Source organism: Thunnus maccoyii, chromosome 1, assembly GCF_910596095.1.
Source record: "Thunnus maccoyii chromosome 1, fThuMac1.1, whole genome shotgun sequence".
Classification (NCBI taxonomy): Eukaryota; Metazoa; Chordata; class Actinopteri; order Scombriformes; family Scombridae; genus Thunnus; species Thunnus maccoyii.
Window position 1 is genome coordinate 8401429 of NC_056533.1, and position 25657 is coordinate 8427085.

The 25657-nt window shown below is 42.7% G+C and overlaps 2 protein-coding genes and 1 non-coding gene across 3 annotated transcripts; all 3 read left to right on the forward strand.

Annotated features, from left to right (window-relative positions):
* The first annotated feature begins 213 nt into the window (after positions 1-213).
* dnaja2a (DnaJ heat shock protein family (Hsp40) member A2a) lies at positions 214-9554 on the forward strand. The gene is made up of 9 exons (XM_042415939.1): positions 214-381; positions 1871-1930; positions 3539-3768; positions 3948-4028; positions 4152-4285; positions 4371-4567; positions 7559-7703; positions 8098-8225; positions 9306-9554. Exons 1-9 carry the CDS (start codon positions 304-306, stop codon positions 9492-9494), a joined length of 1242 nt encoding a protein of 413 aa, XP_042271873.1. The 5' UTR covers positions 214-303; the 3' UTR covers positions 9495-9554.
* Positions 9555-13019: 3465 nt separating this feature from the next.
* trnat-agu lies at positions 13020-13093 on the forward strand. The gene has a single exon. It is a non-coding gene; the product is annotated as a tRNA-Thr (tRNA).
* Positions 13094-14489: 1396 nt separating this feature from the next.
* Positions 14490-24716, forward strand: lrp3 (low density lipoprotein receptor-related protein 3). The gene is made up of 7 exons (XM_042394163.1): positions 14490-15357; positions 18218-18356; positions 18678-18883; positions 21361-21977; positions 22307-22779; positions 23162-23294; positions 23678-24716. The coding sequence occupies exons 1-7, from the start codon at positions 15297-15299 to the stop codon at positions 24569-24571; spliced, it is 2523 nt and encodes an 840-aa protein (XP_042250097.1). The 5' UTR covers positions 14490-15296; the 3' UTR covers positions 24572-24716.
* The last annotated feature ends 941 nt before the right edge of the window (positions 24717-25657 follow it).

Here is a 25657-nt window from a genome sequence, read left to right on the forward strand (position 1 = left end):
GCTTGCCGTGTCATCATATTTAATCCCCCCATACCAGTTTTGTTATGATGGTCCAATCATATGAGGACATTGGCCTTTGAGTAAATTAATGGACTAATATATTTTTTTGTTTTTAAGTGATAAATGTCAGTTTTGGGTGGTGGTACATAAGATCAGAGGGTCATACAGCTCACCAGCAGCCTGGAGGCAGCAGCGGACACACTGAGCGGCTAAACTATCCGGAAACTGAGACACGAGGCGAGCCAAACCTTTTCCACCGGCTGCTTCTCCTCTTTGTCCATCATCCACATCCACAGCTACACCATGGCGAATGTCGTCGATACAAAACTGTACGACATCCTCGGAGTGTCTCCATCCGCAACTGAAAACGAGCTGAAGAAGGTAATTTAATACAGAAGACAGGCTGGAGAAACTGTGAACTTACACAGCGTGTCTGTTTCGAGTTTGAAGAGGATACAATCAGGAAATACGTTTCGTTAGCTGCTAAACTAGCACGCTAGCGTCAACCGGCCTGGATGTTCATGTGTGACGATGCGGCTGTAAACATTTAACGATTATCGCTGAAATCAGGTGATGTTTTCAGTGTTTAGCTGTAGCCAGTCTGGTGTTTTTTATGGCCTCAAATAGCACAGTTAAAGCGGGTAACGTTAGCCGGTAATGTAGTTCGCATGTACGAGCCAGGCGGTTGACCTCAGGTTAGCTGCAGGTGTTTGTCATGTAACTTAAGCCTGTCGGAGGTTGTAGAAAGATGTGGTTTGTGTTTCCCAAAGGCTGGAGAAACACACCTTTTATGTAGTGAGTGTGACAACTGAAATTATATCACATGAGGCCGACTGGAGTTTTGATCTTCGGATTAATTTCTGGACGTCATCTCGGCCGCACAGTAGCGTTGATGTTAACGTTTGTTAATTAACTCTTAGCAGTGTCATATTTTACTCTTTTACTCACATCTTTGCAGTGGAGCCTGAGTATGGTTTTTCACCTACAGATTTGTCGACATGTAACGTCAAAACATTAATTTACCAGCTAAGTTGTTCAATTCAACCTCCGCTAGCATCAGTTAGCTGATGACACAGACCGGTCATTTCTAACCTGTGAGCTCGGCTATAATTATAACATTACACCTCTATGGTGTCAAGCATTTAGTTAACTTTATCTATTACCAAGCTCGTAGTTAATTGTATTAAACAGGGTGGTCAATGCCTCTCACATTTTGTAACAAGCTAGGGCCATATCGTAACTAATGTCATTTGTGGCTAATGTTAGCGAGAGATGCTAATCAGCATACACATGCATAACTACCAGCGTTTACATTGTCAGACATTTTGAACTGTCATTTTTTTGACAAAAGGGTAATTCTGTCTATAATGTAGTTAATGTAAGGCCAGTAACTCTGTCGTCATTTTTAGGAAACTGATAGTTACTCCGTATACCATTGAACATTAAGTTAACGCTATTTAATGGCTTAATGCGGTTACAGCTAGGTTAAGTTTTTTGCCGGTGTTGTGCTGGATAACGTTTCCCCTCGAAAAAATGTTCCCCTCCTGTTAGAATTGTGTTTCCCGTAGCACCACCTCCGCGGTTGGGGTTAGGACCTCTGTTATGGATATGGTTAGACGTAGCAGAAATAACAGGCTGGGGTTAGGGTAAGCTCGGCAGTTTAAGGTAAGAGGAAACACACACCGACAGGGAAACAGACTTCGACACAATACCGACTGTAACTTTTGGTTTCGTCTGACAAGGCCGGCGTGCTTGCGTAACAGCAGATAATGCAGACATATTGTATGTGATTGAGTCATGCAGGTGTGATTCCAGTAAACAATATGTGTCCATAATGAGTATGATACCAGTCCGTTTTGTGTAATCCTAGGCATACCGGAAACTGGCAAAAGAATATCACCCTGACAAGAACCCAAATGCTGGTGACAAGGTAAGACATTACTGTGATGATTGTTTTCACTTTCCACTGAAGTTGGTCATCAGAGGTGTGTTTACTAGTGGATGGGGTCATGCTGTTTTGAACTAAATGAAAATAGGGAGCACACATGAATAACTAAAATTAATTTGTTGGTTGGAGTGTTACCTCCCAACAAAAAGGGTTAAAGATTGGAAATAAAGAATTTTCCATCACTGATTTTCGTTAAATCATTGTCATTAACAGAGCAGACATTATGTTTCAGTTACAGTAAGGTCATGCTACTGGGAACAGGTGTCTCATACCTTGATGTGTCATTCATACCTTGATGTGTCATTCCTAATGCCTTCGATGTCAACTTTTCTTCTTTTTATTTTAAATACTTTGGAAACATTTTGGACTTAATAGGTTGGTCAACATTATAGAAGGAATACAGAGTGAAAAGCAAATGTGTAGCTTTTTAAAATGTGTATATCTTTATAGCATCAGTGTTAAAAGTAGTCTGAAATGCTTTTCATTTCAGTTATACTTTTGCAGTTAGGCTAAAGCCTTGTTATTATGTTCTTCCTGTGTTTAATTTGTTATAGAACATGCTGCTGAGTTTCCTGACCCTCCCCGCAGTATAATCAATGGCTTCCCACAGCTCTACATAATAATGTCATTAGATTCTAATGTGGCATTGTTAGAATATTATTGGAAATGTTATGAATTGAAGGCCTCTCTTCCATCATTCCCCGTATGGTGCAGTGTCATTTTCTCAGCATGAGATCACATCATTAGCAGTAGGAAATGGCAGCTTTTAAAGGATTAATCTTGAAGGTGGTTATTCGTAATGGGGAAAACACTTACACTTAATGAAATAGACAGCGTCCTTTCCTATGCCTGTGGACACAATAACTTGAGCACCTATACAATATAATGCCATCAGATCAGCAAGCACTAAACACCACCTTTGTTATCTTTCTGTGATTTGAGTTTGTATCAGAGATATGTTGATTCAGATCAGCAATTTTTGGGATTGTGGTTCTTGGCAGTTTATTTTCAGATGTGCATCTTACAATACAATGTGGTTTTTATTTTGATACTTAAAATTAGAATCATTAATGAGAATGATTGAGGTAAGACTTGAGTACAAGTTGAGTAGTTTTGTTTTAGTTCAATCTATTATATGTTATAATTTACAAGAGTATTTATTGGTTTCTAACTCCAGGACCTATATGGATTATATGAGTGTAGAGAGGGCTTGTGATTAGTAGATATGAAATGACCCTTATGTAAGGATATTGCAACCTTTAGCATGCTTTGCTGGGAATGTCGTCACTTTTGTTCCCACCATAGCTGAGGTGAAAGGTTAATGGAAATCTTACTAGGTCCTGAGCTGGCGATTTACCAGAGTGTCTTTCACAGAAAATTGATCCTGGCTAATGCTCCCATATGAGGATATGGGGAAATTGTGAAAACTTTTAATCACTTCAGTCCTCTTACAGAGACCCCTGTAGCTCCCTGATAGCATCGCCCGGTCAATTGAAACGGCTAGTCACTGTTTTTTGTGGGCTCTGTGGCTCTAGTGTCCTGACAATTAAAACTGCATTATATTTATTTATTTATTTATTTTTAACACAGTTCAAAGAAATCAGCTTTGCCTATGAGGTGCTGACCAACCCTGAAAAGAAGGAACTTTATGACCGCTATGGAGAACAAGGTTTGCGGGAAGGAGGTGGGGGCGGCCCAGGGATGGACGACATCTTCTCCCACATATTTGGTGGTGGACTCTTTGGCTTCATGGGTGGCCAGGGGAGTCGCTCTCGCAATGGAGGTCGGAGGAGAGGAGAGGACATGGTCCATCCACTCAAGTAAGACCAAGCTTGTACACTCTTTCATATAGGCTGCTTGTTTAGTACATTTTTTTATGGATCTGCAAAAAAAGTTTTTTTTTTGTTTAGAATTGCTATTTAAGTCATTACAAGCCTAACTTGTACTTAAACTGTTGTGACGGTCACAGTGTTTAACCAAGCCCCCTTTTTTTCTACAGAGTGTCACTGGAAGACCTTTACAACGGAAAGACAACTAAACTACAACTTAGCAAGAATGTACTGTGTAGCACTTGTAACGGGTAAGTTTTATAACCTACATATTGCTGTAAATACATTGATGTCTGTTGGTGTGTTGTTAATCCTTCAATGATTGTGGAACAGTTTCTAACAATGAATCCATCTCTGGGTGTGCGTGTATGCAGGCAGGGAGGCAAGACAGGCGCTGTACAAAAATGTACAACATGTAGGGGGCGTGGCATGCGCATCATGATCAGACAGCTGGCCCCGGGGATGGTCCAACAGATGCAGTCTGTGTGTACTGATTGTAACGGAGAAGGTAAGGGGCACAATGATCCAAACCACCATGATCAAACATCTCTTCTGGGCAGATCCCTCACCTTGTGTTCTCTAACCCACCTCAGGTGAAGTTATCAGTGAGAAAGACCGCTGTAAAAAATGTGAGGGCAAAAAAGTGGTGAAGGAGGTGAAGATTCTGGAGGTACACGTGGACAAAGGCATGAAGCACGGCCAGAAAATTACCTTCGGAGGGGAGGCTGACCAGGCGCCTGGCGTCGAGCCGGGAGATATAGTCCTCGTCCTGCAGGAAAAAGAGAACGAGGTAGGTGGACCAATCCTGAAGACTGTAGCCATGCTCATCTTACCCTGACCTCTGTTTAGGTGAGACAGGTTTTTAGGACATAGTTTTGCTTATGTTTTTATGTGTCAGTTACTAGTTATTTCCTGCCCATATGAAGGTCACCTTAATTCCTCACCAGCTTCCCACACCTGTCTGCGTCTGTTTTGCACTCATAGATGTTTTTTAAGGATATATTGTTTAGTGCTCCAGTGCAGCAACATGGTGCATGTGGATTTTCAACTTGCATAAAGGTACCATGTGTGCAACACATGTCTGGAAAGATCAATTTGTGGTTTTTGGTGCTTGCTACATGAAAAGCAGGTGTGTGGGTGCAGTGTTGACAACCTTGTGCATACACAGTTAACTGTAAACCAGGAGTGTATTTTTTTTTTCACGGTTTGGAAGTTATATCATATTTCCTAATGATCACCTTAAATTAATGAAAACAAGTGTTGGTAGTAATCTATTACCTTGTGTAAAGAAAATTTGCTAATTTGACAGTAAAGCAGCAAAAGATGTCCACTATAACTATAACTCAACAATTCTTACAAATCTAATTGCTTCACATAGAAGTCATAATCAAACAGCTTACTGACAGTCTGAAACTCTCTGGTCCCTGCATGCTTTCTGGATACTATTGCCCCTTTTGATGCATTGTGTTTGGGCTTCTCTCCCCACATCCAGCTTTATGCCACAACAAATGTTGATGATTTATATAGGCGAAAAAAACCTTCCATCAAAGGAATCTCCTGGCCAGTCCCAAATATTGGCAGGATGCAATTGCATTTCTGGGTGCAATGCAGCCGCATTGAAAGTATGTTGCATTTTTATATGACACATTTTGAAAAATGACACTAGCCGTAGAGCTCTCCAGATACCTGTCTCCAAATGGAATAACAAATTAATTTGAGAGACGAAAGGCAGATTTCTCAAGGGAAAAAAATATCATTGCACACTGGGTAGCAGTCAGGAGAATCTTCAAGAGAGTTTTCTCAGCCAACACACAGATCATGCAGACTTGCTCAGGTTTGCCCATCTGTGTGAGTGTTTGCCTCTTGGGTGCTGTCTTAGCAGCAGACTGGCAACCTGCCTATTGTGTATCCCTGCTTTCAGCCTTACTTTTGGCCAGATTACATCCCTCCTTGAATGAATTGATAGTTTAATTTGTGCAGCACTTTTTCAGTCTGACAATCAGACGTGCAGAGCCTGGCATAGGAGGAAAGTAGAGTGCACTCGTACAAATAGTACAGAAGAGCATTAGGAGATTAGGGGCGAGTGCACTGCTCTACATCAACATATTGAGCAGAAGCATGTTTTTTCTTTCTTTTTTTTTTCCCCCCACAAGTCAGTGCTGTGAGACTCTGAAGTCATGCTGGTTTGTGTTAACTAGCAGGCTGAAAGAGTGGGTGAAATCCAATTCACCTTCAGGGTAACAGAGTCAGATGAGGAGTTTGTCAGTGATCAGGTCCAGCTGGTGGTACTAGAAACCTCTTGACTGTCTGAGTGCTGACGACCAGATTGTCTGGACATGCACATGGTACAGATGGGATTACTGCGGATACCTGGCATGATGAACACTCGGCCGGCTTCTAATAATCAGATTGTCTTGATTTCAGATGTAATATTAGTTGAAAGATAAAAACAGAAGTTCATATGTGATCTGTGGGCGGACGCACCAGCACGTCTTGACTGACCTGTTTAACACCTAAAACATACCCAATCCATCCCTCACACACTGTTTACATGCTGCTCATTGGCTGATTTAAAAAAAAAAAAAAAAAAAAAAAGACATCTACTGGAAGTGTTGCTTTAATTTACTGGTATATAATGTGTGGGTGTTATCATTCTTACAGTGTCTCAATGACTATTAAGCAATAATTATGAAAAATGACACATTAGACTCGTAATGACTTCCAGCAGTATGATAAGAGAAGGCAATATTTTACTCAGGAACTGGTGTGGTTGTGAAAAATATGATGCTGTAGTGTTGCTGTATCAGTGTGGTAACATTAGAGCTGAAACTATTTAATAATAATGAGTTTTTGTTTGTCTACATCAACTAGCTCACAGCTATCTGCCTGTTGTTGTGCTCCCTCAGCGGTAAACACTGGCTGGTAGAAGCCAGGTTGCCTCTGACAATAAAACCCTAAACTGGAACAGCAGGCTGAGCTGTAGTTCTGCCCCCCAGGCTCTCTGCCTCCGGAGGTATCTTGATGTCAGTGGATGGAGGGAAAAAAATAGGTTACTACAGTTGGCAACAACAATACAGATAACATTGGCAAGTACTACGTATGTTACTGACATGCCACTGTTATGAATGATATGTGGAAATCAGCCATTTGTTCAATCTAAAACCATGTTAAACAAATAGGAGATGTGTTAACTGGCAGGTTGGGTGCTATGTTGCACCGACAAATCACACCGACTCAGCTGAACATGTTTTAAGAAGAGGGTGGATGTTTCTATTCTGAAATAATAAATGAAAACAAACAGGGGGCTCACATTTCTCTGTTCTCTATTTCTCTGTGTAGCGTCTTCAGATTAGCCTAATCTATTGTCGCTAACTTCGGAGCTAACACCCTTCACTTTTCCAGCAGTTTGGGAAACAACAGACAAGACTTTTCTTGGTCTTGAGAAGCTGCAGCATGTATTAACTGACACACTGTAGTCTGTACTGTACATTTACTGCCAGACTGACAACTTACTGCTAACCTTTTTCCTCTGCTCCGCTCGTATTCATCGTAGCTCATTTCACTGACAGTTATTGCTTGCAATAACCAGCAGATGCTTTGTGTGTATGTTCACCGTTGACTGTGTGATGTCTGTCGTCAGAGTCATTTAATCCTACAACGAACAAACTGAATACTATAGCTGGCATTCACAAAAGATGAGTAACTCATGATCTGTGGCATCAACTCCAAGGTTGTGATAAAGTTTGTTAACCAGTATTACTCACGGTCTCTCAATCTTCAGACATTCAAGCGAGATGGCAATGACCTGTTCATGAACCACAAGATCGGGCTGGTGGAGGCGCTGTGCGGCTTCCAGTTTATGCTGAAACACTTAGACGGCAGACAGATTGTAGTGAAGTACCCTGCTGGCAAAGTCATTGAACCAGGTAACACTCTTGTTTTCTCCTCTGTTTTAACATTAATTTACCAGTTAGATTCAAGTGGGTTGAATGCAGGACCGTGTCTCATCAACATGCCCTCACACCTCAACAGAACTCCAGACTAACATTTATGCAAACATTTTGAACAGTGTAGTTAAATGTCTCTGTGCCTCATTACAAAAAGGTCATGTGTGGTTGGATTTCATTAGCATTTGCATTCCATTTAAATTGAGGAATCCGTTATAACGATGTGTCTCATCGTTCAGTCTCCACCAGCAAAATTGGGTCTCCAGATCAAATTCCCTTACCACATGAAAAAGTTGAATTCTGGAGAAGAAAAGTTGATATATTTTTAAAGAGAAACTGTGTAAACCTTGTTTTATTTAAACTTCTTCTCCAGCCTCAGTGAGGGTGGTGCGAGGAGAGGGAATGCCACAGTACCGTAACCCTTTTGAGAAGGGAGATCTGTACATCAAGTTTGACGTCCAGTTCCCCAGCAACAACTGGATCAGCCCTGAGAAACTCGTGGTATGATATATTATTAACTGTCCTTTCATTATTAACTGTCTTTCACTTTTTGGTGTTGGGATTTTCACAGTGAAGATTTATCAGCTATCAGACAGAACTAATCCTTCATACTGGTAATGTTAATTATGGTGCTGAGAGTAGTATGTGTTCATCATGACTTATGAAGACAATTTAAGAATTTAGAACTAAAAATAAGAGTGACTTTGCAACTTCAACAGCAATAAAATAATAAACACAAATTTAGACTAATGTGTAGTTAAAAAAAAAAACATTTTCTGCAGTAAAAAGTCATTTCAAATGTATTATTTGAAGTTTGAAGTGGCCCTTAGCTTTTCAAAGTGTCTGAAGCATCACAGCTGTCAGTGACACACGGACACAATGTGAACAGACTTAGAGACAGCTCTGTTTACCTGTAGCTTCAGCCAAGCAACAGATGGTGTGCTGTTAGCAGAGGATCACATTATTCCTCATCTAAAATGGCAAATGCTTTGTTTTAAGCCGCTGAAACTGCTGAGCTGTCTCGCTAGTAAACTGATGTTAAAAAGTGCACTTTTCCCTAGTGGATGCTTGTTTGTTGGTTTTGTTGAAGCATCTCTGGTGGAAAGACCAGTAACGTGTCCATGCTTGTAGGTAAATATTAATTACAACTTTAAAGCTAATGTTCGCTGTGCCTCAGGTTTTGTTTCTCTTTTCCCAAATGCTAACTGATACATGCACTAGATTACACTTGCATGAAACCAACACATAAAAATCTGAGTTAGAGCTGAAGCAATTAGTTGATCGGCTACTTTGATATGTATAGAATTTTGTCGCAGTGTAGATCGACTGAAGTGAATAAACTCTTATACCAGTAATTCCATTCAGGGATTAGTTATTCTGGCCATAATTGGGTTACTTATTCAGCACTCATATGCACACAGCACCACCTCTTATTCTCCCTGAAGATGTTTTTGTCCTCACCCTGTAATAACAGTATAACACTTGTGTAGCAATGCGCTCTCGGCTTCACAACACTTTGACACTACTGTGTGGTCAGAGGACACGAATGAGGCCGTCTGTTCTTATGTTCTCCGCGTGCAGGAGCTGGAGGACATGCTGCCCTCACGGTCGGAGCCGCCCATCATCACCGGAGACACCGAGGAGGTCGACCTGCAGGATTACGACGTCAGCCAGAGCTCGTCATCAGGTAGCCGCAGAGAGGCCTACAACGACAGCTCCGATGAAGAGGGTGGCCACCACGGGCCAGGGGTCCAGTGCGCCCACCAGTAGTCTCATACTCTTTCTCTATCTCTCTCTCACTCACACACACACACACACACACACACACATGACCCATGTTGTACTTGGGGAGAAAATGTATGCGTTGCAGAGTAAACAAGGAGGCAGACTGAGAAGGCGTGGTAGTTCCCCAGACACAGATCAAATGGACATATTGAATCATGGCACCTGGAATAGTTGATTTTAATGTTATTGACTTGTGTGCTGGGATTAATTTGATCTTTGTCTGAGGAACTCGCACCGGGGCAGCCATGAGACTTATTACGCTACACCTGAAACAGATTTAGACACTATATCAGGTAGAAGTCATTTAAAGTATTTAAGATGTATCAAAACAAATGGATGCCCCACTGAATGCCATGTAGGACTGTGATCTGGTGTTCAAAGTGAACCCCACCCCTTTCTACTCCTCCGTCAACCCTGTTAACGTCCAACCCACCCCCACGCCCCTCCCACCCACCCCCACCCCCCTCCCACCCTGCTAATGAGAACTCCAGATCATTTGAAGAAAGGAATGTTTCTTGTTTGCTGAGTGTGTGACTTGCATTTTGTTTTCATAGTATTTACAATAATTAATTTAAAAACTAACCAATGTGCATACACAGAAAAAAAAAGCAGCTGAGCAATGTGTCGTGCAGATCCTCGGACTCGTATTCATGGATATATCCACTCAGCGCCATTCGTAGGATTTGTTTCTGATTTTTACAGCTTTATTTTCTTTGTAGGTTTTTACTTGTTTATCCTTTATATTTTAATTCAACCTGAAAATTGGTTTTCGTGTATATCATTGAACTGGTTGTTGGTAAGCTTCATCAGCTGCTGTATACAAAACTGTGTGATTTTTAAAAAAGAAAAATGACAAGTGAAATGACAAACCTATAGCCTGTATCTGTGCCGAGACCATGTGCATGTAAAAAGCTTTGGTTTCCGCACTTATCAAGCATCAGTCAAATAAAGCAGCACACTTCTTAAGAAATGTTTATGAAGTTGTTGAATAAATTGTTGAAATATCATGAACTCTGTGTGGTGACTCGGTCTTCTCCATTATTTCCTTTTGACAGTCTGTCCGGTAAAAACTACAACAGTGAGTTGTATCTAGCCAAGCAGACACTTTAATGTTGATACTAAAGAAATGGTAGAATTTTGGTTTATGGTGCCCAGAGCCTCAAAAAATACTTTATTCTAGAAACATCCTATTGACTAGAGCTGTCAGTGTTTTCAATGAAAAGCTTTCTGCCTAAGTATGATTGTCAACTAATTCTCATTAACTGTTGACAGCAAATACAACCTGGCCAAAATGCCATGATGCTCATTTATAGATGCGTCTCCTTCCAACGAAGTTTCCATCTTCAGTCAGCACCCAAAAACAGTGAATGAGATCACACTCTAACCTCCATCCAGTCTGAGTAAACATCAACAGTGTATCGCAGCAGCTTCAGTAGAAATCAGGTTAGAGAGGCAGATCAGTTTTTTCTGTTTGAACTATATTCTACATGGTCTTATTGTGACTGAAGTCTATAGGGCTGCTTTTTTCTACATTCAGACAGGTTACACATACCCATGCATGCAGAGGCCTGAGGTACAAATATTGGAGGAATGGTGTTACTACAAAATACACTTCAACAATTTTTGCCTGTCATGAATGAAACAGATGTCATATTATCAGTCAAGTATGTCTGTCACATGCAATCATTCAGGCACAATCACAAAAAAAACTAATAATATATGTGTATGGTAGAGGGGGAAAGCCTTGGGCAGTGACCTCATATTACTATTTTAATCCATAACCGTTCAGCTTTTCAATTAAACCTCACTAGTTTTTCACTTTTTTGTTCCAAAATCTGAGGACTGGAAGATATGAGACAGGAGAAAAAAATCTGGATTATCATCATGAAGGAATGTGAGGAAAGCTGATGAGAAACACATTAATCCAGGATTCACTCTTCTGTGGTTTTACTTAGTCTGTTCTTGGTTGGCCAGGCAAAGCTGTAATGTGAAGATATGGCCACACAGAGGCAGTGCTGGGTTCAAATGAGGCTGAGCTCAGGTGCTGTTAGAGGGAGATGTTGTTCTTTTATATACCGTATACACTGATCAGCCATGACATTAAAATCACTGACAGGTAAAGTGAATAATCTTATTAATAATCTTAATAATCTCATTACAATGTCATCTGTCTAGATGACTGGATCAGAACATCTCCCAAACAGCAGGTCTTGTGGGGTGTTCCCACTATGCAGTGGTCAGTACCTACCAAAAGTGGTCCAAGCAACCTGCAACAGGGTCATGAGTACCCAAGGCTCATTGATGCACATGGGGAGTGAAGTCTAACCCGTCTGGTCCAATCCCTCAAAGCAAAGCACAAATTGCTAAAAAAGTTAATGCTGGCTATGATAGACAGGTGTCAGAACACACAGTGCATCGCTGCGTAGCCACAAACCGGTCAGAGTGCTTGTGCTGGAAACTCTCCACTGCTGAAAATGCCTACAATAGGCATGTGAGCGTCAGAACCGGCCTGGTCTGATGAATCATGTTTTCTTTTACATCATGTGGACGGTATGTGTGTATTTTGTTTATCGTTTACCAAAGGAAGAGATGGCGCCAGGATCCACTATGGGAAGAAGACAAGCCGGTGGAGGCAGTGTGATGATCTGAGCAAAGTTCTGCTGGGAAACCTTGGGTTCTGACATTCAATGTACCATCTACCTAAACATTGTTGCAGACCAAGTACACCTCTTCAAGGTGTTGCCTTGGCCTCCAAATTTCCCAGATCTCAATCCAAACGAGCATGAAAGCCCCACCTCGCAATTTACAGGACTTAATGGGTCCGCTGCTAAGGTCTTGGTGCCAGATACCAGAGGACACCTTCAGAGGTCTTTTTTCCTGCATTGACGGGTCAGAGCTGTTTTGGCGGAAGGAGGGAGACCTACACAATAGAGGTGGTTTTAATGTGGAAAAATAAGTCCAATCCACTGTATATAGTGGCTGATTGGTGTGTTGCACTTTACCGACACACGCAGGTGTATCAGGAGAGGGGACACTGACATGACTGGAGAGAAACTGACATGTCTGTATCAGCTGTTTTTAACTAATTACCAGCATTTCATTCAAGGCAGCTCGACTGAGAGTTCACTGATATTCACTTACTAAGAACAAGTCATAAATGAGTGACTTAGTCTTAGCTGGCTGATGTTTTAGAAAATGGAAAAAGCCCTAAAGCCACACTCCCCATATTGTTATTGTGTGTATAGCTAGTTAACAAATACAACTTTAACAACTTGCAACTTCCCACCATTCTTACAGTGACCAATTGAAAGTGCAATGAGCATCTTCAAAGGCCGTTTAGAAATGTGTCTGAGAAAAACGAAGCGAGAACGTTTTCGTTGTTGCTTACATGTTAGTTAATGTTATTTAAAAGTTAAAATGAAATGACTGAAACAGTTACATCATTAATTGAAGTGAGTTCGTCGTGTAGTGAATCGTTGAAAAAAGCCTATTCCGGCCCTGTTCTTCACCGGCGCCGTGGCTTAGTTGGTTAAAGCGCCTGTCTAGTAAACAGGAGATCCTGGGTTCGAATCCCAGCGGTGCCTTTTTGCTTTTTCTTCTTTTTGCCATTGCCCCGTTAGTTTCTGTTGTTCTAAGCCGAGTGAGTCGCTGAGTATCAAAGGTGGAACCATTGCTTTCTTTTCTTCCTCTAGATACACGCTGTGTGGTTGCGGTGACAATGCAGATATTGAATGTAATTGTACCGTTTCTTTACTTTTGTCACTGAACTCTGTAATACATCTGTCTGGCCACACGAGGGCGGCAGTGAAACAGACCCCGAGACTACAATGGAGGGGGAAGAAAAATCAGAAACAACCGTAGCTTGCGTGCACACGTCGTTGCGACAAAAAATTTAGTGATCTATATTTCAGGGTAACATCTACGGTTTCTGTGCAAATGTTTATTCAATTTAGTCCGGGTGGGAGAAGAGAAGAGGACCAATAAACAAAGAAAAATGTGGAGCACTTTGTCCTGTTAGATGCGGCGACCCGAACATATAGTGAGCAACAATCACAGCGGAACTCTGATGTCGGTGTCTTCAAAATAAGACCTGCTATACGCAACCATGGAAATCTAAATCAGAGTATGTAATTATTTTTTGACACAGCAAGAAAAATACTTATCAAGATGTAAAAAGCTGACACCTGTCCACAGAGACAGAGCTGTACAGCTGCCAGAGGTGCAATCATGTATTTTGTGGTTATTTTGATCCATTTTTAGTGTTTTTATTTTTTTGAAATACATTTTGACATTAGGTATTTTTCTGTCAGTCAGTGTCACAAAATTATAGTGATTCAATGTTACAATTAGATACAACACAATACAGTTAGAACAGGAGAAAGGAAAGGAGAGGAAAATTACATATTATATAGTCAGCCTTGGCCTATGTTGCCCGAAACATCAAATAACCAATGTATACTAGTCAACACACTCTTTATATTCAAAATGCTTCAGGTTATTACAGTTTTTCTCAATTGATTTCATACATTTCTGACAACTATTCTTGAAGACTGCAAATGCAGAGATCAAAACCTCAGGGAATTATCACAGACAGGAAATGGTTTATAAAACAAGTGCAGACTGAGTGTGGGTTTCAAATGAGAGTCTTTTGCTCACAATATTCTCAATCTTGTTCCCAATGAAGCTGCTCACTTGCAGTGTGAGAATATGCAGAGGTACAAAACCTTTGACTCTGGAATCAATATGAAGACACATGTAAAGGGTCACCAGCTGCTGGGATGTAGGTCTGTGTGAATGTATGGTGGGAAATCTATGGTGGACAACAGTTCACCTACTTAGTTATAGTTGAATATTAAATAATGAGAGCTTCCATCAGACTGCAGTGCAGTAAATAAAGAGAGGCTCCAAACCAATCCAATAGTATCATTCATTCAACCTTTATTTATAATTGACAGATCATTGAGGGGCGACCCTCATTTACAATGATATCCAGTCAATTACAAAAACAAAGAAAAGGAAAATAACAAAGAAATATACTAACACAGAAAAGGCAATACCACACAGTGATGTCAAACAACTGCAAGTAGAGGTTGGGAGGTTAAAGATCAAGTTTCTAATGTTTTTAAGAGATTTTTTTTGAGTTTGACGTTGGAACATTTATAAATAAAACTCTGATGTCCAGGTCACAATCAGACATGAAAGTATGTGACGGCATCTGCAGTAAAGCTGCCTAACCAGGAAGCATTACAGCAGGTGTGATGTGTAAACAAATCTAGGAGCCGATGTAAATGACAGGAAGGATATGGAGTAGAAAACTGCAGGAAATGTTTCCGCACTGAAAGACTGCAGCTGTGAGGTCTTGATTCAAAGCTCTGAGCTGAAAAACAAAGTTGTTCCTTTCTTACAGTATTTGTCATTTCTGTGATTGTACGACGAGTTTTGAGAACACGACGCCTTTTCGAGCACGCATTTGCTGTTTTGCAAGCCCAGTTTCGGTGTTAATGTTTCCTGTTAGTTAAAACGCTTGTTTCAAACAGTGCGTCAGAACAGCTGCGTGTATTTTGGACGAATTGACCGGAAACCGCGTTGTTTGCTGTCGCTAACTTGACCGTGGTGTCTTTGGCTGCCGCTGCGAAGGACACAATGCTTTTTCGCAGTGAGGATCTCTCGGTGTGCGCGGTGTGTCTGAGCTGAAAACAGATGCGGGAGCCTCGCTGGAGGATGTCCAATAAACAGTGGAAATCGTGCCGGAGATAATAGCAGAAGTCCCCCCGGCAGCACCGGACCATGGGACTGACGGAGCTGCTGCTCGGGCTGCTGTGGTTCCGCTCTGCTCTGCTCGGTGCAGGTGAGGAACAACAATGCATCTACTGCTGTAATGTTTAAATGGAGCTTTACTCATGTGTGTTATTAAAACCCAACTGTAAATATGGATGTGCACGAGTGATGCCAAGTATCCAAGCAAATCCATGAACTGATGTAATGTCTGTTTGTGGTTGATAAAACCTCTCTATCGTCATTGGAGGTCCTGCATACCACTGACTACCACAGCCCCAGCAGAGCACTTATAAAAACCTGGTGTTCACACCCGAGGAGGAGTAGTGGGTGTTATTTTCCCCCCTGCTTTCTCCTGTGTCACTGAGATCAAGTGCTGTGATAGATATACACATAGTGTTTTCATGTTTTGATCGGATGGAGTGAGAAGATGAGGCGATCATTCTCCTGTGGTATTGATCTGTGGTGGGTAAATGATCAGGGTTAGTGTGGAAACATGGATGCTCTTTCACAAATGTGATGCTGCTATCAGCATTACATCACTGCTTCTCTGCAGCCAGTCAATCCCTCTCTCTCTTTCCTCTCTCTCTCTCTCTCCCTCCCCCCTCCCTGCCCTCTCTCTCTCTATTACTGTATCACAGCTTGCACTTAAGTGGCATGAAAATAATGAAAATAAAGGAGAAAGCTGCCAAACCATCACACAGGTCAACAGTTTTAGATTTTATTTTGTGTGTGTGTGTGTGTGTGTGTGTGTGTGTGTGTGTGTGTGTGTGTGTGTGTGTGTGTCATAGGTTAATTTTGTTAATTGGGGACAGCTTGTCCAACAAGGGACAAAAGCCATGTCCCCAGATGGGAAAAAGCTGATTTTTGGGGGGTCAGTAGTTCAGGTTAGGGTTAGGCAAATAGTGGTTATGGTTAGGGTAACTCTCCAGAAAATTAATGTAAGTCTATGTTATGTCCCCAAAAGTCCCCTAGGACAATGTGTGTGTTTGTGTGTGTGTGTCTGTGAGGAGGGAAGGGAACCAACCAGTTCTCACCCACACACACACACCATTAAACACACACTATCCCATGCACGTGTCGGTACTTGTTTGACCTGGCACCTTTTCACACACGAAAGTATCAGGAAGATCAAAGTGACACGCATACACACACACACATACACACACACACACAAACACACACACCTGGCTGTAGAGTTTCATAGCTGAGGAAGCAGAAGACTTGATGTGTTGTTACATTTAATGTAGTGAGGCCAGTATCTGCTTATCTCAGCAGTTTTTTAGACACTTTTCAGAGCTTCAGAGGATTAAATTCAGCTTTTTCATAAACATAAACAACATGGATGAAAAATTGAAGGGTTTAACATAATATAGCTAAATGAAAACCAAAGCGTACTCCACTTGTTCCAATTTTGAGGTAATTGTACTTGATTATCTGTCTAGTTTCTTACTTTATACGTTTACTCCAGTACATGTCAGAGGGTAATATTGTCATTTTTACTACTTCTACTGCATTTATCTGACAGCTGTAGTTACTTCCTAGTTTAAGATTTTACCTAAAAAACATATGATGAGCTTATAAAATATAAAAATGCAATTTTTCACCCAAAAAGCTTAGAGAGATCAGAGAAAAGCCAACAAAACTCATGCAAATTTACAAAACTTTTTTCTTATTCTTTTTTCTTCCTTCCTACCCCAACGTTTTTGATTTCTCCTTTATATAACTCTTGCAGTGATCTGATTTGAATCGTTGTGACAAGTCCGGAGCAAACAAGGTCAAAGTTCAAATAATTAGAATTTGTGCAGAGACTTGACAGAGATGCAACATCTAAACCAGTGAACTCCACCTTGAGAGCATCCTGAGGTTTTAATTTGATGATCATAGATCATTACATCATCTATAAATTGTGTGATATCATTTGGCTCGCCTATATAGATCTAATACTGACTATTTTATCCAGTCCGGTGTGTGTGTGTGTGTGTGTGTGTGTTGTGTTTTTATGGTAAGGGAAGCTGTGTCCAGGTAGTCGATATCCTTCACTGAGCTCTAAATGACCCCCTCCACCTCCCCTGCCAACAGTTTCACTCTGCTGACTTCACAGATTCATCAAGAAAGCCAGAAACAAACACACACACTCAGCAGAACTCTGCACACTCTCTGCTGTGTGTCAATGATGGATGTTAAGTAGCTCAGATAATGTTCTTTCTCTGTGGTTGTGGTTAATTAAGCAGTGGTCAGACAGCCTCTTCTTGCATGTGTCTCATTCCTTCATTGGCATTAAGAAGTAATGAGATGATTAAACATCAACTTACAGCTCTTTGTTCTTGTTCTCAATAGAAGAAAGAGAATAAAATCCCTTGCTGATTGTGCCCTGGCATCTCAATTTAAGGATGTCATTATTGCCTCGCTCAGATCTTTTCAAACAGCTGTTATCAAACAGCCTTTGCTTATTACAGAACAATATGATTCATTGCCTGCACTCACACTGAGGTCTGTGTCTTATTCCTGGTGCTCCTCTTGGCCACCTCACACTGTGTGTTGTTCCCTGGAGCAATGCTGTGATGGCAGCAAGCGATGCTGTTGCCTTGGCTGCAAGTTTGACTGCTGCTGCTTCTGTTTTAGTCTCCATGTGATCAGCACAGAGCTCTGCCCTGAAAGACACTAAGGTCACTTGTGTTGTCGGGGCGTTGTTTTTAAGTTTTTGCACTAATCAAAGACAAAACATGAGGATAAAGCTTTTGTAGAGTGCAGAAGCAACGTGACAACATCTTTTAATGCATCTGTCAAGTGTCAGTGTTCTTGGTACTGGTCTGCTCAGGTCACGATGTATTTTGTTGGTGACACATGAGCAAAGTCTACAACACGATCGCAGAGACCAACCTCACTAATGTGTGTGTTCCCATCTCCGTGTGTCTCTCTTTGTCACCCAGCGGGCTGCAGTGAGCGGGTGGAGGTCCATACAGAGCGGAGGGGTGTGATCTACAGCCCATCCTGGCCTTTAAACTACCCTCCTGGAGTCAACTGCAGCTGGCATATCCAGGGAGGTCAGGGAGAGGTCATTACCATCAGGTAGATCTCCAACCACACACATACACTACCACTCTATATAAATATGGACGACGCTATGCAAAAGTGAAGCCAAAGTATGTGACATAATTTAGAGCCAGAGTCACGCCCCCTCAGCCATTTGACGTGATTTTTTAGTTTGGCTCGTGTCCCATCCACTAACATGGAGGGGGCGGGACTTATGACTTATGACCAGCCACCAGGGGGCGATCGAGATATTTTGGCTCCGCTTTTGGGGAGCTGTTATGACATCCATACTTATATACAGTACATATAACATTTGCTGTGGAATAAACATCTGGAATCATCAATGTTCTGCCCCAGTTTCCGTAACTTTGACGTGGCGGAGTCTGGACATTGTTTGGGAGACTGGCTCCTGCTGGCTCCTACATGGAACGGGGAATCTAGGCTGTGTGGCTCCATGCTGCCTCCTCCCTTCATCTCCACCAGGGGGCGTGTTTGGCTTTACTTCCACTCTCAAGCCAACAGCTCTGGGCAAGCCCAGGGCTTCCGCCTTTCCTACATCAGAGGTGAGCTGAAAGATATTTGTCCTGCACCTAACCTGAGTGAGTCCACATCTGTAGTTTTATCATGAGTGAAATTATAATAATGTAAATGATAAGAGATATATTTTAAAGCCTTGTCACACAATTTAACACAATGAAAAAATCATAATATCCTGTCAGTCCCCATGTTTCATCATAGTAGTATTTTTATTCCAGTACGTTGCTTTGAAATTCATCACCTAGAGATCTCTATTAGATCCTGGCTCTACTCTACTATTATGTGCATCAGTTATCGATAAACTGTTGGAAGTCATTGTTGCAGCTTTGGGGCAGACACTTTTATTCTGTCAGGTGAAACAGCCTGTTTACTTTACTGAACCTAACCAAACCTTAAGGTGTCATTAAGCTCCAACCAAAGTGCTTGTTAGATGGTTGAACAACGTCTGAAACACCTTTACAATGCTGTAAATATCAAGAAAAATACATACGTTTCTATCTAATAAGTTAGCCTTTATTGTCCTCTTCACATTTTTGTAATTAAGATAACAGGTTATCGGATGGGTATCGACCACAACAAACAGATAATTATCAGTTATCATATTCTGCCCTGGAATTCCATGTTGGTGCATCTCTAAATGTTGTACTTTTTTTGAGTGATTTGTTGTTTCTAGTCTTTTACAATGAGATGAATCCTGTTCTTCTCATCAAGCACCAGTAAAGTGTTTGTGTTTACTCTGTATGTGTGTATTTGGGAGGGATGTTAGAAAAGACCAGGGGTCCGTTTCACAAAGCAGGTTCAACAAACTCTGAGTCTAATCCTGAACTCTGAGTTGATCTACTCTGAGATAGGAAACTCCGAGTTTCCGGTTCCAGAACAGCTAATTTGAGTCAGTTTATTCAACTCGGAGTAGTTTCACCTGGAGTTAAGCGCGTGCACCACAACTATAAAAAGCCAGCATCAATTGAGCCCCGATTCAACGAGTCACCATGGCAACGGGGAAGCGGAGGGCTGCGTTTTTCGTCCCACTAGGGCTAGAAATCTTAATGCGATAATACGGCGAGTTTGAACATGTTTTCAAAAAGAAGTGCAACACCGCTGCAGCTGCAAAAGAGAGAGAGACGGCGTGGGAGAAAATCGCTGCTCGGGTCAATGCGTAAGTTTAAATGTAGTCCTTTGCAATCACAATAATATTACAGAGGAAAACTGCTTGATTGGTCGCCTATTAATTTATTTCATTTAGGTCCAATCCCGCGAGGGAGAAGCGCACTTGGCAGCAGTTTAGGATAAAATATAAAAACATTGTTCAAACAGGTGAGACCTCGACATAATCTCATGGGGGAACCTCATTTTGATCATGTTTTACATTGTAAAGTAAATATTAAGTGGCTGTTTGACTGTGCAGTTGTTTTATCCCCAACATAATGCTGGTTTCACACACATAAATGTCTTCTCATCTACATCATGTTCTGTTAAATAATTAAGCCTATTTAAATTAACACAGACTTCTACTCAGCCAACAGAAAGAAGGCAGATGCCCGTAAAACGGGTGGTGGTCCAGCACCGCCACCTCTAACGGAGGCAGAGGAGCTGGCCCTAAGCCAGACTATAGGAAGGCCAGTGGCCGGCCCCGACACTGTACAAAAAACTTCCGTTTGCAAAGAAACACAGCGCAACACACAATATCTGCTGGGATGTGAGAGCATGACTACGATTGGTAATGTTGCAAATGTAAGGACGGATTAGGTTGTGTATGTAGATGATGGACTGTGACGTGAAACGGTACCGCTCAAAAAGATAATTGTCTGGAAATGCTAGAACATCTATGCGTGGTCTGATAACCATCTCTCAACGAATATTTAATTCTCTGCGCAGTAATGCTGCACCTTCATCCACGGGATCGTTATCAAAAGGACATGCCATGTTAGTGAAAAAGTCACCACTTACTGTGCCTAATGGACTTCTAATATACTGACTCTGATTGTTTTTAATGATTTTTTTAAATGATAGACGGCAGAACTAGGCTACGCCAAAACTCGCCTGCTGACTGAATGAATGAGGAAATCAAATGGAGTGTGTGGCTCTGAAAGAGGGCGGAGACTGAGAGAAACTCGAGGTTCATTGAGAAAAACCTGGTCCCGACCAGGTTAGGTTCATAGAGTCTGTTGCTACGGTAACTGACCGAGAGCTTAAGTTACCCCTCTCTGTGAAACAGGCTAGAGTTATCCCTCTTTCTCTGGTTTGAGTTACCTCCCTTTTTGAAACGGAAAACTCAGAGTTTCCCTCATTTCAGGGTTAACAGACCCTGAGTTTTCACTAAACCTGCTTTGTGAAACGGACCCCAGATCTGTTACCACCATTGTGTGTAACAGAGTTTACTGTTGGTTCAGGTTGTTTGTGAATCTGCACTCAGCCAACATGTTGTCAGTCTGTCTTATGTTAAAGTGTTTTTCCTAAAGGTTAGTAGCTGCTGTTCTAGTCTGTCAGTTTCTTTCCTCTGTAGGTCGCCTGGGTCAGAGCAGCTGTCAGTCAGATGAGTTCCTCTGTGGGAATGGGAAGTGTCTCCCTCACTCCTGGAAGTGCAACGGTCAGGATGAATGTGGCGATGCCACAGACGAACGCAGCTGCTCCCCCCCTCCCACCGAGGCCCGGCCTGGCCTCTGCCCCTTCGGCTCCCTTCCGTGCACGGAGGCTCACTCCACCCGCTGTCTGCCGGCTTCCCTTCGCTGCAACGGAGCCCCGGACTGTCCCGATGGCACAGATGAACTAGGTTGCCCTGACACCACCTGTGGCAAACGACTGGGGAACTTTTATGGCTCCTTTGCCTCCCCAGATTTTTTCCGGGCTAACCGGAGCTCTGTGAAGGAGCTGAGGTGTTCCTGGTTGCTGGACACCCAGGACCCCAAGCCCATCGTGCTGCAGCTGGACCTGCAGCTGGGGCCCGGAGACTCGCTGCATGTCTACGACGGCCTGCTGCAGCGGGCGGAGCACCTCTTACAGGTGTTGTCCTATCATAACAACCGGCGTCCGGCATTGCTGGAGTCAAGCCGAGGACAGATGAGTGTGTTGTACATGGCCCAGCCTCACAGCCCCGGGCATGGCTTCAACGCCACATACCAGGTACTGCAAACTGGGAATATTGTATCCCATTTTTCAGAAAACTAAAACATTAATCTCCATCTCTTCTTCACAACTTGTGGTTTAAACCTCCATCATTAACATTCTCCTTTCTCTCCATCTACATATGTGTCAGCACTGAAAGTGTCAATCTTCTTCAGGGTTCCTCTGACCATTTCCTTGTGTTCTAAAGAATCAAAGCTTTCTTGATTCGTCTGGTCGATAGAGACAGTAGCTGTTCTGTTGGTGCACAGAACACAATTAATCAAGCAGAGAACAAGTGATCCTCTTCGGTGTCTAGACAGTGACGTATTTCTCCTCCACCCATCCAGGTCAAAGGCTACTGTTTTCCCGGCGAGCGTCCCTGCGGCAGTGATCAGGGCTGCTACTCTGAACGGCAACGCTGCGACGGCTACTGGCACTGCCCATCTGGTCGCGATGAGGAGGCCTGTCCAACGTGCCCGGACGGGGAGTTCCCCTGCGAGGGCGGCACAGGAATGTGCTACCCAGCCTCTGAGCGCTGCAACAACCAGAAGAGGTGCCCAGACGGGTCAGATGAGAAGAACTGCTATGACTGCCAACCTGGAAACTTCCATTGTGGGACTAACTTGTGCATCTTTGAGACATGGCGATGTGATGGCCAGGAGGACTGCCTAGATGGGAGTGACGAGAGGGACTGCATGGCAGCGGTGCCCAGGAAAGTGATCACGGCCGCTTTGATCGGCAGTCTGGTCTGCAGCCTCCTGCTGGTCATTGCCCTCGGCTGTGCTCTCAAACTCCACTCCCTCAGAAGTAGAGAATACAGGTGAGGACAGAACATTCCTTTCTTTTTCTTTTGCATAATATTTACTTGTTTTTCTTCATCTCTTTCATTTATTTAGTGCTAATTTATTTAGTACTGTTACCACAACAAGCTTAAAACATTTTATCTTCACATTATCGCAATCTGTTACATCTAATTGCTGTTGATGAACAAGTAGAGCTGCAACAATTGGTCGATTAATTGATTAGTCAATCAGTAGAAAATTAATCTGCTATATATATAACTATTTTGGTAGTTGAATTTTTGTTTTGTGTTTGACTCCCCATCTCTCTTAATCACTTTAATTTTCTCTGTCATGCTTTCTCTTTCCCTCTTTTCTGCTGTCTGTTAATTCTTCCTGTTCTTCTCCCTCTCTCCTCTGTAGAGCTTTTGAAACTCAGATGACTCGCATGGAGGCGGAGTTTGTTCAGAGAGAGGCTCCACCTTCTTACGGTCAGCTGATTGCCCAGGGTCTCATCCCTCCAGTGGAGGATTTCCCAGTGTACAACCCCACACAGGTAACATACTCACATACGGTAATACACTCATGGCCCTACTTTTCTTAAAGCAGCTATAATCTATATTTTTTATAATAACAATGTATTAAATGTGTAATGTGAGAGGCATTGCCTGAAGTGATATACTTTAAGAGAATTATCACCTGACTCAGTGGTCCCCCGACAGAGCTTTATAGTCATATCTTTATAGCTCATTGTTTAGTTGTCCAGCTGCAACTACACAGTTTTGGTTCAGTTTGGTCACACCGGAATCATTTTTGTTGTTTTAAGATAAAAAAAGCTCTAAAAACCTACTGTACACTACCTGCTCAGCTCAGAACGTCTGCTGACCATGGCTGCTATACTCTGTGTCTACCTCCCTGTCTGTCCGCCCCTTTTTCCAGGCCTCTGTGTTACAGAACCTGCGGTTGGCGATGCGCAGACAGATCAGACGTCACTCAACACGGCGTTCCACCTCCTCCTCCTCTCGTCGTCGTCTCGAGCATCTGTGGAGTCGCCTATTCCACAGTGAAGGGCGAGCCAGAGGGCATGCCCCTCTGCTTGACCCCCCTGGTCCTACGCAGATCACCCTGGGGCTCCACAGCTACCGAACTGTGGGGGAGCAGGGGCCCCAGGCCAGGGCCAGGTCTGCAGCTGGTTTCGGGGATGAGGTTGATGTGGTGGGTATGCCAGGCTCCTGCTGCTCAGCTACCATGGACCTGCAGCCCTGCATGTCAGAGAGCCCTGCGTCTCCTCTCTCCTACCAGTCATTGGACAGTCCAGAGGACGAGGAACTGTCACCTGTCTGCAGGGAAAGCAGCAGGGCTCCACAGTCCGAGCCTTCCACTCCTGGCCAGACTGACTCTTCAACCCACAGCCAACCTCCTCTCACCCCCCAGGAAGCCTCTGTACCCCTGTGCCACCCCCGGGCATCTAGAAAACTGGTTCTAGAGCTGGCAGTTAACCTGAAGGGTGTTTCCCTGAGACGTTACTCCCCCTTGGGGCCTCTATCGCCTATCTCACCCCTTGTGTTTCCTAGCAGCTCCCAGACACCGACAACCCAACCTCACACCCAGGGGCTGGTGGGGACTTCACCCACAGAGCCCTCATCTTCCTCTGTGCAAGCAGAGGACAGCGACAGCCACTGTACAGTGGAAGTGCCAAGTAGGGAAATAAGAAGCAGGGAAAAAAGTGTGGAAGAGAGGAGGAGGGAGGGCAAGAGCAGACTGTGCAGGTTCAGCAGGACCCTCAGTGACGAAGAAGGAGATTCAGGGAGGGAGACAACACCCCTACCTTAGCCCTGTACATATAGGAAGTACAGTGTCAGACCCAGTAAAATATAGTTAGCTCATGTCCATTCAACACGTTGAATGCACACAAATTTGCATATGCAGAAAATTATGCAGTCTCTTCCTAAGATGAATAAAACCAGCGTTGGTAGTACTCATGGTCTGTGTTGTATATCTCGTTGTTAAACTCTGTGCTCATGCAGGAGCTTAATGCTGACTCCCACAATTTAATGAGAAAAGACAACAACGCCCCTATTTAACTGTTTGGAAATGAACTCATCATGAGCCTTTGAAAGAAAATCAAAGTAATTTCTGGCCACCAGTACCAATACAATATTGGCAACATGTTCTTACAATGCCAAAGCAGCCTTTGTGTGGTTACCCAGAGCCATTATGCACCGTTATATACTGTGAACCATAATAGCCTATTGAGTGATCACATATTGATCTGATTAATTATCCTACGCTCTGTCTTATTCCCACTTTATTGTACAAGGTCATGTTATTATTGTTGAATGACATTTTTAGGAGGTCATAGTCAGTCGCCATATCAAACGATAAGCCTGGCAGTATTTTCTATTTTTGTCATTGTCAACAAATCGCATGTAAAGACCAAAACCAACAGTGCCCAAAGGTTCCTGCTAAAGTTGTAAATCTTGGAAAAATGTACCACAAATGTATACTTTCATTTCAACTGAGATTAAATTGCCCCCTAGTTTTACGTTATTTCAATTAAATATCCTTCCGTCATGGACTTATATTGCTGGAGACCTTATTTCACTACAGCAATTCAAATTTTGAATAAAGCAATTAAATGGTGTTAAATCACAGGCAGAGCAGATGGTCACACTGAGCCTGATAGCGTCCTGCTACACAACACAAGAACCACAGACTGAACAACAACCCACATTAGCTTTCCTGGCAAAGTCTCCTTCTTATCTAACTTACAAACATGAACACACATCTTGTTCTGCACCTTAGCTTGTTGAACGAGCCACCAAACAAACACTCATTGGGAGAAGGTGCACCGCTAATGTCACTTAGCAGGCTAGATAGCAAGTTAGCTGCTCGGCTGCAGCACATTACATGAGCACA